Here is a 13116-nt window from a genome sequence, read left to right as displayed (position 1 = left end):
TGTCTCTTTCTCTCTCTCTGCCCCTCCCCCTGCTCGCAGTCTGTCTCTCTCTCTCTCAAAAATAAACATTAAAAAATTTTTTTTAAAAATATAAAAGATGGATCATAAGTGTTGGTGAAGATGTGGGTTAAACTGAAACTCTCATACATTGCCAGTGGGAGTGTAAAAGGGTGTAGCCACTCTGGAAAACAGTCTAGCCATTCTTCAAAAAGTTAAACACAGAGTTACCATGTGACCAGTCAACTCCACTCCTAGGCATCTACCCAAGAGATATGAAAACATGTATCCACACAAAAACTTGTGCAAGAATGTTCAGGGCATCATTATTCACAATAGCCAAAAGATAGGGACAGCCCAAAGGTCCAGCAACTGGACAAGGGATGAACAAAGTATGGTCTACAAACACAATGGAATATTATTCAGCCATAAAAAGGAATGTAATACTGACAGATGCCACTATGTGGGTGAAGCTTAAAAATATTATACTAAGTGAAAAAGCTAGTCACAAAAGGTCAAGTATTGGATAATTCCATTTACATGTCCAGAACAGGCAAATGCATAGAGACAGAAAGCAGATTAGTGGTTGTCAGGGGCTGTGGGAGGGGAAGATTTAGGGGTTGGGGACTGGTTGCTGATGGGCTTTCTTTCAGAGGGCATGAAAACGTTCTAAAATTAGACTGTGGCGATAGCTGTCCAACTCTCTAAATATCCCAATTATACTAAAAAGTGAGTTGTACACTTTTAGCGGGAGAACTATATGGTAAGCAAGTTGTATCTGTTTCATTATAAGGTGTTTAAAAAAAAAAAAGACCGGTACCCTCAAAGTATTGTTTGGTTTAGTATTGTTAAATCTCGAATGTTCTCTCTTCACTCTCTAACCAGCCGAAGGGCTTCAGTCTCTCCCCCACCCCTAGATTTGATATTAGCCACGTGACCTTGTGTATAGACCCGTGCTTATACACCAATCTTCCACAAAAATCTTAGATAAGGGCTACTCCCCCCAGAAGCCTGCTTCCTGTTTCAAGCCCTTTGGAGGAAAAGGGCAGAGGGTTGATTTTTTTTTTTTTTTTTTTTTTTTTTTTAATGCCTATAAGCCTCTCAGGAGTAAACTGAGGGTCTGAGGCACAAAGGACAGGACACATCAGTAATCCTGAAGTGCTTTCCCCCAGAGAAGTTCGTTTTTGGACCCCTCCATTAATTCTGAGATTACAATGGGTCGTGGCAAGTTTGTTTTTTCAAAGCCCATGTTCTGTAAACCCCAATCCCTCCCCCAAAGCAATTCCTTAGCTGGGAGGGGAGCAGGCAGTGAGGCAAAGCCACCATTTCCTCTTCAAGTTCAGAGCAGCCGTGGGGCCCGGCTAGGTTGTTGCAAGGCGCTATGTTTGCAGGTACAGTTTGCGGTCTGAGCAATGGTGGTTGTGTTTATTGCCCATGTAGGGGAAAGTGAACATTAAAACCCCACTCACTTCCATAGATTGGGAAACTAATGGCAGAAGCTATGAAAGTGAATCCTTTTTCTTTTCTACTGCCACCTAAATTCCCACTAAGCTTCAAAGAGAATTAGAATTCAATACCTACAAGTAATAGGGGCCATCTTCCCCAGCAATTCTACATTTAGGAATATACCCTAAGGAGATAATCAAACAAAAGTGGAAAGAATGACCTAAGAACATCACTGACCAATAGAAATGTAAAGTGAGCCACACATATACTTTTATGTACTTTTCGTAACCACATTTAAAGAGGAAAAAAGAAAAAGGTGAAATTAACATTAATAATCCATATATTCAAAATATTATCATTTCAACTACAGTTGCCAGATTTAACAAATAAAAATACAGTACACCCAGTTAAATTTCAGATGAACAATGAATAATCTTTTTTAGTGTAAGTATATGTGATATGTGGGCTATATTTACACTTAAAGTTTTATTTGTTGTTTACCTGAAATTCAAATTTAAATGGGGATCCTTTCTAAAATCTGGCAACCCTAATTTCAACATGCAATCAATATAAAAAACAAATTAATGAGTAATTTTACAGTGTTCTTTTTGCACTAAGTCTTTGAAATCTGTTGTGTATTTTATACTTCTGACACATCTCAATTTGAGCTTGTCATATTTCAAGTGTTCAATAGCCATACAGCTAGCAGCTACCATTTTGGACAGCACAGATCTAGAATATTCCTCTAAATGTTTCTTATAAGAGAAAAAAAAAAAAAAAACCAACCCAGAAATTGGCAAAATACACATCAACAAAGAGGCTGCTGAAGTCACAACTGACATTTAAAGAGCACTAACCACTGGTCACTCCTTGTCCTAAGAACTTTGCATACATTATTCCTTTTTTTTTTTAATAGTTAACCAGAAACAAATTCAACAATGCATTATCTCATCTAGTCGTCACAACAACCATTTGAGTAGGTGCTGGTATAACCCTTTTTTACAGATGAGGAAAGTAAGGGCCCAGGGAGCATCTATAACCTGCTCAAGAAAGTGGTGAGCTGAGTGTCGGCAGATGGGCTGATACATACGTGTCCTACCCCAGCACAGACTTTGGAAGAAGACACACCAAAATGTTACTGGTTTTCTCTGCAGAATGGACTTTGAGGTAGACACTGGTTAACAGTCTAGTCTGTGCTGTCAGACCGATCGCCTTGCCCTCGGCTCTGCCAGGTGCCCTCACAAGTGACCTTACCTTCCTAAACCTCAGTTTCCTCATCTGTAAAATGAGAGTCACAAGTGTCTGCCCCACAGGGCTGCTGGGAATCTAAAGAAGATAAGGGATGCAGGGGATGAGTCAAAGCAACCTGCTCCTGGTAAGCCCTCAGTGACATTACTGTCATTCTCCCTAGGGTCTTAGTCCTTTTCCTATTTGAATAGACTTTTTCATGGTGAGCATCAATCAGGTTTACAAAGAGAAAAAAAAGTTACTTTCAAAAGAGAGGAAAGAGTCCTTGAAGCAACTGGAGGAAAAAAAGAAGGAAGGAAGGAAGGAAGGAAGAGAGGGAGGGAGGGAGGGAGGGAGGGAGGGAGGGAGGGAGGGAGGAAGGAAGGAAGGAAGGAAGGAAGGAAGGAAGGAAGGAAGGAAGGAAGGAAGAGAGGGAGGGAGGAAGGGAAAGAAGGGGATAAGTGAGCCATCATTTCCCCACAGTTTTCTGAGTGGCCACCAGGTGGCCACCACTGCCTGCAGTTTCCACAGCTAGGGAAAATGATTCCTTTCAAAAAACAAAAATTTGCAATAGACAAATCACCAAAAACATTCATCTTAACTGGGGTGCCCTAGGCCGGGAGTCCCCACTGAAAAGTTGCCCACACTCATCTTAGAGGAGATGTGAAAGGCAGCGGAAATGGTCCCTCAGCTGCGGGCAATCTGCATCTTACCTTTGGAGTCTTCTTTGGCCAAGTGACTACAGGGACCCCAGTGACGGCCAGACTGGGGTCGTCGTCTGCATGCTCCTTCAGGACATTCTGTGGCCAAACAAAGGAGCCATATTAGCCCAGAGTAGAGGGAAGGTCTCTGAAGGGCGCTAAGACTGGACCTAACCCAGTGAAAGACTGATAGGCCTCTGCAGTCACCCACCACCCACACACTCAGTAGAAACCAAGTCACCAGGGTCCGTCAGAGACCACAAGACACACAACATCCTCCTTTCCAAAAAATGTTTAAAGAGTAAATCACTCACCTCCCTATGACTTCCATGAAAGTATCACTCACTGATCATATTTATAATGTGCCAAATATTTAAATATTTATCTCCAGCACCAGGGACTCACACACAACCTCATTCAATCCTTACCAAGTACCCCGGGAGTGGGCTGGGCAGTGCACTAAAATACTCCAATGTACAAAAACTCAACTATGGATGCAGAGAAACAAAAAAGCAACACTAACCACGAGGTCTTGACACCTGTGAGACCTGACTCAGCCAGTAAGTCATGCGTATTCTATTCCCCGTGTGTAAAGACATGTCACTGTTTATTACAACATGGGCTTCATAAACACTGGTAGATACTTAATCTGGTTTGACCAAGGATGGAGTCATATGGCCGCAAATGCCAGCAGAAAAGTGGGCTGTGATAGACATACATCCAGGCTGGGCAAGGGTCTCCCACATGGCACGCTGTGTTCACATCTTTGTATGTCATCTGAAGGCTTTTCAAAGGTAATTCTGACTCTACCAGATTTCGGCCTTAGGCGGTGACTGATTTGAGAACCTCATCCAGGTGCAAGATGCTACTCTACTGAATTATCCCTAACTTATAGGCACAGGAATCAAGGCTCAGAAAGATTCAAAGGCCTCAGACGCTGCCCCAGACCAGGAGGGCAGAGCCCCTGAACTCACTTTCTGGGTCCAGACTTCCCGGCCCAAGACCACTCCACACATGGGTTTTTTAGTTGCATCCGCAATGCACCATTAGCCTTTAGGGACAGACACAGATCTGTCACTGGCCTCTTCCGACCTTGACCATTAATTTTTGTGTTGTGCAAAAGCATTCCTGCAGGAACATTTAAAAGCAGAGAAAGTTGCACAGGAGAACTTAAGAAGAACAGAAGAGCTCCAAAGAGAAATGTAGGGAAAGAGTATTTTAACTCACTTTCCTCATCTACCCACTGGAAATGAATCCAACTCACTTGTAATTTATTCCATCTACTGTCTTAGTTTTCCTCGTGTGCCTTTGGTTGCCAGATTTTTCAAAATTTACCTAACATCCCAAATCCACCTCCTCTGCCCATGGGAGGTGGCAAACAGGACAGTGATCAAGGGTCAGACTCGGGGCTGCCTGGGTTCAATTCTCAGCCCCTGCAGCCTTCTCCAAGCCTAGCGTCAATGTCACTGATATATAAATGCTGGTTTTTTTTTAATTTTTTAATGTTTATTCATTTTTTTGAGAGACAGAGACAGAGTGCGGGTGGGGGAGGGCAGAGAGCGAGGGAGACACAGAATCCAAAGCAGGCTCCAGGCTCTGAGCTGTCAGCACAGAGCCTGATGCAGGGCTCAAACCCACGAACCGTGAGATCATGACCTGAGCCGAAGTCAAACACTTAACCGACTGAGCCACCCAGGCGCCCCTATAAATGCTGTTTATAAATGTTTTGTTTCACTGTTATATCCCTAGCCTTGCACAATGACTTACAGTAACCCTCCAGTAAATAACTTAAAAAATAAATAAATGAAGCTACAAATCCCCAAAGAGGGACTTTCTACTCAATCCCTGACCAGCACTCCTCACATCTGTCAAGGTCAACAAAAAAAAAAAGCCCCCCAAAATCTGAGAAACCGTCACAGCTGAGAGGAGCCTGAGACATGACAGTTACAAAGGTAGAGGTATCCTGGGTGGGATCCTGAAATAAAGGACATTTGGTAAAAATTGAGGAAACGTGAATAAACTATAGACTTTAGTTAGGAATAATGTACAGATACTGGTTTTAATTGTAACCAATGTACTCTGCAGACGTACCATGTTAATAACAGAGGAAACTGGATGGGATGGTGGGGGGTGTGGTCTAGTAAACGGAAACTCTCTATACTACCTGCTGAGTTTTTCTGTCAATCTGACGCCATTCTGAAACATAAAGTCCTATCATAAAAAGCAATCTTTAAAATGCCAGACAGTAGTAACAGCTACCGTAAAGGAAAACAGGATAATTAGGCTGCCAAGCTTTCTAACATGTATGCAGAGTATTTAAAAAGAAATACAACAGGGACACCTGGCTGGCTGCCAGCAGAGCGTGAAACTCTTGATCTTGGGGTTGTAAGTTCGAGCACCATGCTGGGTGTAGGGATTACTTAAAAAAAATAAAAATCTTAAAAAAAAAAAAAAATACAGGGCGCCTGCATGGCTCAGTCAGTTAAGCATCTGACTTTGGCTCAGGTCATGATATCTTGGTCTGTGAGTTCAAGCCCCGCGTTGGACTCTGTGCTGACTCCTCAGAACCTGGAGCCTCCTTCAGGTTCTGTGTCTCCCTCTCCCTCTACCCCTCCTGCACTCTGGCTCTGTCTCTCTTTCTCTCTCAAAAATAAATAAACATTAAAAAAATTTTAACAAAGAAGAAGGGGCGCCTGAGTGGCTCGGTCAGTTAAGCATCTGGCTTCGGCTTAGGTCATGATCTTGCAGTTTGTGGATTCAAGCTCCGCGTTGGGCTCTGTGCTGACAGCTCAAAGCCTGGAGCTTGCTTCAGATTCTGTGTGGGTGTCTCTCTGCCCCTCCCCGCTTGTGCTCCGTCTCTCTCTCCGTTTCAAAAATCAATAAACATTAAAAAGAAAAAAGAAATAGAACAGAAGGGAACCAAGAACACAGCATTATTCAACACACATGTGGACCTCACAAGGGGCATGAAAGAGGCTATGGAAGGTTGGGGGCAGTGGGAACGATCCGTGCCTGGGGGGAGGAGCATTTCATCAGTGACGCTGTTTAGAATCGCCAGTTCCCAATGATGATAAAAAGCAGACCAATTTTTGATCAGTTTTGGTTTTTAATTAAATAGACTGCAGACACTGCACCCTTTACTACATGGGCCTTAGTGGGTCATTCCCGCTGCCCCTTCTCTGCCTTGACCCACTGCTTGGGGTAGGTGGGACTGGCTAGGTGAGGGGTAAAATGGAAACATCAGGAGGCAGGTACCACATGTTTTGCTGAATGGATGTAGGAGAATAAGATGTATTGAGTGTTTGCTCTGTGTTGGGCACTGTAATAAACATGCCATATCCACTCGGTCATCCAACTGCTTGACCGCACTGGGAGACAGACCACAATCATTTGCAGATGAGAATACCAGGGCGTAGGGGGTGAAGGAACGGTCCAAGACCACTCAACCAGTAAGAGGTGGAGACCCTCCACTCTACAACCTGTGCTCTAACCACGGTATTACTCAACCTATCCTTAAACAAAAGAGGGGGGCCACGAACCTAGCAGCATTACTCCTAACAGCCAAAGGACACTTGGAAACAACCCAAGTGTCCATCAAGGGATGGATGAATAAATGATATGTGGTCTGTCCATACCATGGAATATTATTCAGCCTGAAAAAAGGAAGGAAATTGCGACACATGCCACAATATTCTGCTGAGTGAAATAAGCCAGACACAAAAAGCCAAATAGTACATAATTCTACTTCCATGAGGTGCCTAAAGTAGTCAAATTCATACAAGCATAAAATAGAGCGGTGGTTGCCAGGGGCTGAGGGAGGGAGAAGCAGGGTGTTGCTTAATGCATAGTCGTGACGGCTCTACAGCAGTGTGAATGAACTTAATGCCACTGAACTGGACACTTTGAAAAATGATTAAAATGGTATATTTTATGTTATGTATAACTTACCACAATTTAAAACTTTTTGCAATGTCTTATTTTTATTTAAGTAATCTCTACACCCAACATGGAGCTCGAACTCACAACCTTAAGATCAAGAGTTGCCCACTCTTCCAACTGAGCCAGCCAGGCGCCCCTACCAAAATTATTGATTTATTTCTAAAAATGTCTTAATTATTTTTTTCTAAGTGTCTATTCATTTTTAAGAGAGAGAGAGTGGGTGATGGAGGATTCAAAGCAGGCTCCATGCTGTTGAATGTGGGGCTTGAACCCATAAAGCGTGAGACTATGACCTGAGCCAAAGTTGGGCGCTTAACTGACTGAGCCACCCAGGTGCCCCACAATTTTTTTAAAAGGGGAGGAGAGAATGGGACAAAGCAGTCCCTCCCTAAGGAATGGATTCGGAGGTTCTAGAAAGTACACATAGGGGACCTAATATTTTGCTAGTTAAGCTGCTGCTATTATGCCTGCAACAACACTGGTTCTAGAGTCAGAAGATCTGGGTTCAAGTTCTACAACATCGGACTGTGTGACCTTGAGGAAGCCACAGCTTAGAACAGTGATATCTAATGTTGATTTTATGCCATGAAGCTAGATGTGATTTTGCTACCATTTCTAGGAGCATTTGTTAAGTGCTTGCTCCAGACTAATCTTCTCTGGGGGATAGGGCCGATCTTGCCCATTTCACAAAAGCAGAAACTTAAGTACAGAGAAGTCAAGTGACTTGCCCAAGGTCACACAGTTGGGAGGTGATAGAACCTGACACTGACCAGGCCCATCTAACTACAAGCCCAGGCATTAATAGTGGTGATAAAGACTCCGGAGACCATTCCAGCAACCTCTACAGCTGACCTATACCTCATTATTGAAAAATGTGACGCCTAGGAGACAATCTGGGCTCATATTTACCATTCGATTAACAAATACAGAAGTGAGTTATCCTTGCCTATTCCTTGCAAGTTAAGACCAAGAACTAATTCAGCCACTAACCCCTCTACAAAGCATTTTTCAAACTTTGCCCCAGTCACAGAAGAGGCACGAGGCCCAATATGGGTCCGCATAAGCACAAAGTTTCGCTGACATTTCGTGGTTCTTAATAATCCTATGAGGGGCTCCTGGGTGGCTGAGTCAGTTGAGTCTCTGACTCTTGATTTCGGCTCAGGTCATGATCTCATGGTTTGTGGGGTCAGGCTCCACACTGGGTTCCGCACTGACAACAAGTAAGCCTTCCTGGGATTCTTTCCCTCTGCCCCTCCCTCACACATGCATACTCTCTCCCTCAAAATAAAGAAATAAACTTAAAGAAAAATAATAATCCTAGGAATTTCACAACCTGCTACACCATACATCAGAGTTCTGTGGGGTTTTTTAAGAATATTTCCCTACCCTCCCCAAAAAAAGGTAAAAAAAAAAAAGATTGTCAAGTAAGATGCTCTGTGTTTAGGCAAAACCTTTCAATATATGTGTGGATATATATTATATATTCCAATATATATTGGAATGATATATATATACCTATCTTACCATATGGTTGCAGCAGGGGGCCCATTACTTCCACAGGGCTTCCTGCCCCCTTACCCTAATTGCAAACTCCAGGCTGGGATGACAAACTCAAATGCTTCCAGGAACCAAGCAGATAAAATGCAAGATATCAACAAATGAGAGCACTAGACAGTGGTGTGGTCTATGCAAACTAGAAGGCACAGGCCCAGTTTAAAGAGGGCAAATGCTACTCAGTTCCAACCTACTAACCTCTTGTGGACATGAAAGCCCCACCAGATCTTTGATTTTCCAGAAGAAATCAAAGATCCAGAGTTTTATCTGAAATCACTTAAATGTTGACAACTGATTAAAAAATTTTAAAAATAATAATAATAGGGGCGCCTGGGTGGCACAGTCGGTTAAGCGTCCGACTTCAGCCAGGTCACGATCTCGCGGTCCGTGAGTTCGAGCCCCGCGTCAGGCTCTGGGCTGATGGCTCAGAGCCTGGAGCCTGTTTCCGATTCTGTGTCTCCCTCTCTCTCTGCCCCTCCCCCGTTCATGCTCTGTCTCTCTCTGTCCCAAAAATAAATAAACGTTGAAAAAAAATTTAAAAAAAATAATAATAATAAAACAAAAACAAAAATAAAAAAACAATTGTGAGCGCAACAAGATCTGTAGGCCAGTTTAGCCCAAGGGCCACCAGTATACAAATGCTACTCTGTGTAAGATTGAAAATAAAGTCCATTCACCTTGGTTTTCTTGGAGTTTCTTTCTGAACTGTCTCAAGATTTCCTATCATTTCAGTATCAAGCTGGAGTCCATCACTCACAAGCAAGGTGAGGCCGCTTTAGAGGACTGTCTGGTTACAAAAAGCTATTACTGGAGGTGTAAGTATTATTAATAACTAAAAATACATTAGTAACAATAAATAATAATCAAAAATTAATAGAGACCTCCCCAAGTACCCTAGAGTGGGGCACCTCACACACACTCACTGTAGGAAGCAGTTCCCCCATGGACCTCACTGGCCACCAGGGGGCGCTTGGGGTTCTGTCCCTCAGAGAAGTATTTTCATTAGTATGTGACAGGCTACAGAAAAAGGAGATTATTCAAATTGGAGATCTCTGAGAAATAAATTGTGCTGAAGAAACTCCTGTCACTGGCTTCCCTGGGCTCTGCAGAATTTATACACTCCTTGGGGCTCTAGGAAGCAGAGACTAGGTAATACGAGCCCAGGGGCCTTTGGGTTACATCCTATAAACCTTCCCAATTAGAAAGCCTCGGGCAGACTTTCTAAAAGAGAAAGATTGGGGGGTGCCTGGGTGGCTCAGTCAGTTGAGCACCCAACTCTTGATTTCGGCTCAAGTCATGATCCCAGGGTTGTGGGATTGAGCCCTGCATCAGGCTCTGTGCTAAGCATGGAGCCTGCTTGGGACTCTCTCCCCTCTCTCTCTCCCCTCACTTGTGCATCTGTGCATGCTATAAATAAGTAAGTAAGTAAATAAGAGAAAGATTGAGGCTCCTGGGTGGCTCAGTCAGTTGAGCGTCCAACTTCAGCTCAGGTTATGATCTCCATGTCCATGGGTTTGAGCCACGCATCAGGCTCTGTGCTGACAGCTCAGAGCCTGGAGCCTACTTTGGATTCTGTGTGTCTCTCTCTCTGCCCTTCTCCTGCTCATACTCTGTCTCTCTCTGTCTCTCAAAAATAAACATTTAAAAATTTGAGAAAAAAAAGAGAGAGAGAGAGAGAGAGAGAGATTCAGGACACTAGAGGCTGTTTCTGCTGGAAACTGCCCTGCTTTTGACCCAACAAGATGACCACAGACAACGGATGTGCTGGGCCTCTGTTCCCTGTTACTCTAACTCTCTCAGAGAGTTTAAATGGTTAACAATAGATTCAGGCCCCACCATTCCCTAGGGTGGGGTGTTAATAATAATGATAATAAAGCAGAGGCAGGCATCAGGAAAGAATCAATAGGTAAAAAGGAAGGTAACAAGGTCACAAGGCCTGGAGCAGCTCCGATGCTGCTCTGAGGAACCTAGCAGACTAAGGGGTCCTCTGCTTGCCACAGGAACTGGATTTCAATGCACTTTGGGCCTCTCAAGTTCTCTGCCTCTGCCCCAGCCCAGCCACCATGTGCCCGCCTGTAAAAACCCATCTGTACTGGGGTGCACCATATCTCCCAGATAGGTATGTTCAAATCCTAATCCCTGGTACCTGTGAATGTGACCTTACTTGGAAACAGGTTCTTTGCACATGTAATTGTTTAAGGCTATCCAGATGAAATAATCCTAGATTTAGGGTGCACCCTAAATCCTATGACTGGTGTCTTCATAAGAGAAAGAAGAGGGGGATGTGAACAGAGACACAAGGAAGAAGGCTGTGGGAAGACAGAGGCAGGGACTGCAGGGATGCAGCCACAAGCCAAGCAACATCAGGAACAACTAGAAGCTGGAAGAGCAAAGAATGCCCCCCTAGAGCCTTCTCAGGATGCAGACCAGACTGTGAGAGAAGAAATTTCTGTTGTCCTAAGCCACCAAGTTTGGGGGTCCTGGGTGGCTCAGTCGGTTAGACGTCCGACTCTTGATTTTGGCTCAGGTCATGATCTCACGGTTCGGGAGTTCGAGCCCCACACTGAGCTCTGTGCTGACAGCGCAGAGCCTGCTTAGGATTGTCTGTCTCCCTCTCTCTGCCCTGCCCCTATTCATGCTCTCTCTCTTTCTCTAAAAAACAAACAAACAAACAAACATTTTAAAAAGTCACCAAGTTTGTAATTAATTTGTTATGGCAGTGACAGGCAACTAGCACAAACTTGCCGTAGCATACTGTGGCTAAAAGCCTCTTAGCTGCATGATTTGGGCAAGTCGCTACATCTCTCTGAGTCTCAGTTTCTCCATCTAAGAAATGGGATGATAATAGTCTCCACCTCGCCAGGTTGTGGCAAGGATCACAATGCATGGAAGGTACCAGGTACATAGTAAATGTTCAACAACTTTTGGCCATCTCTTGTGGCTTATGTCACATTTCCTGCTGGAATACACTGTCCCTGTCCTCTGTCTGCAGAATTCCACTACTTCACAAGTTCTAAGCACAGGGAAATGTAAAAGTTTATTTAGTTGGAAGGGCAGTCTAAAAGCTGACTGAGCTGCCTAACTAGGAGAGAGAATAACTCCCACAAGTTAATTTTAGGCTAAAAAAAAGCTCCATCTGACATGGACAATCTATCCATTTTTCAGGTCTAGGGTTTGCCCAGATGTCTGGAACTCAGATCTCTGGCCCTTGGCAGTCCTCCTCCGTTCCCTTGAGGTGGTGCAGGCAGAGAACTCGGAGTATGCATGGTTTGTCGTCATAGTAGATGGTTAGGCCTGTCTCACTCACCTTTGTGTCAACCCTCTATCCCCTCCCTGCCCAGCAAAAATACAAAACACACGGCTCAATATTACATCCAGCCCCCAACAGGAGAGCCTGAGCAACTACTGGAGGCCAGACCCCCAGCCCCACTCAATCTGTGCGGTACCTTCTCTATGCTCTGGGCCATCCTCCGGGGCGGGAGGGAGCCGGGCTGCAGACCTCCCACTGGCTTCCTGCTTTTTGGCTCTTCTGAAGCAGGTGTGGTGGTGGTGGTGATAAATTAAAAAGCCAATAGTTCCAGAGGTCTGGGCTCTACACCTTACTATTTTGCACAACACCAAGGCGGGGGAGGGGCTTAAACAAGCAGCTGTGTTCCGAGGTGAGGGTTGATGACCCCCTGAGAGAAAAGCTGTATACACGTTCATGGGTTTCACAAACTCTCACACTCATCCCTAAATGGGCCTGTTTTCATTCCACGGTGTCTGAAATAATAATAGTAATAATAATAATAATAATAACAATAATAGTAATGATAATAAAACAGCTCCAGGTTACTGAGCACTTAAAGGCCTGCGCTAAGTAAAGCTTTATGCATGTTGCCTCACTGAATTTTATCACGTTCCCCAAGAGCATTCAGCTGGTTAATGGATGGCACATGGGATTCAGCCTGACTCCAGAAACTTTGGTCTTAAAAGATAATACATGTTTGGATAATGTACTCTTAATTTACAATCATTTTCTTTCCTATATTTGGGTTTCAATGAAAGAACAATAGAATTGATTTCTTTCTTTTATGTTGAAAACTATATATATATATATATACATAAAAAACACCTGAAAACAATGGCCCCTCGCTGGCTCTTCCAGCCCCGTAATTCCATGCAACCCCACAATTCCAAGCAACAAGAAAGGTGGTTGTCTGTGGTGAGCTGGCCTTTGTCATCCAAGTTGACAGTCTGGCAGCCAGGGGAG

At 43.9% G+C, this 13116-nt stretch overlaps 1 protein-coding gene across 11 annotated transcripts in view; it reads right to left on the bottom strand.

Moving 5' to 3' along the window:
- The window catches only part of KDM2B (lysine demethylase 2B), a 151767-nt gene that overhangs the window by 44152 nt on the left and 94499 nt on the right, over positions 1–13116 (bottom strand). For all 11 annotated transcript variants that reach the window (XM_027044229.2, XM_027044226.2, XM_027044224.2 and 8 more), the window contains one exon: positions 3384–3470. In XM_027044229.2, coding sequence (XP_026900030.1) covers positions 3384–3470 — 87 coding nt within the window. The remainder of the gene's footprint in view (positions 1–3383; positions 3471–13116) is intronic.

The sequence above is a fragment of the Acinonyx jubatus genome, chromosome D3 (assembly GCF_027475565.1).
Source record: "Acinonyx jubatus isolate Ajub_Pintada_27869175 chromosome D3, VMU_Ajub_asm_v1.0, whole genome shotgun sequence".
Taxonomy (NCBI): Eukaryota; Metazoa; Chordata; class Mammalia; order Carnivora; family Felidae; genus Acinonyx; species Acinonyx jubatus.
This window is presented reverse-complemented; position numbering and strand designations above follow the sequence as displayed.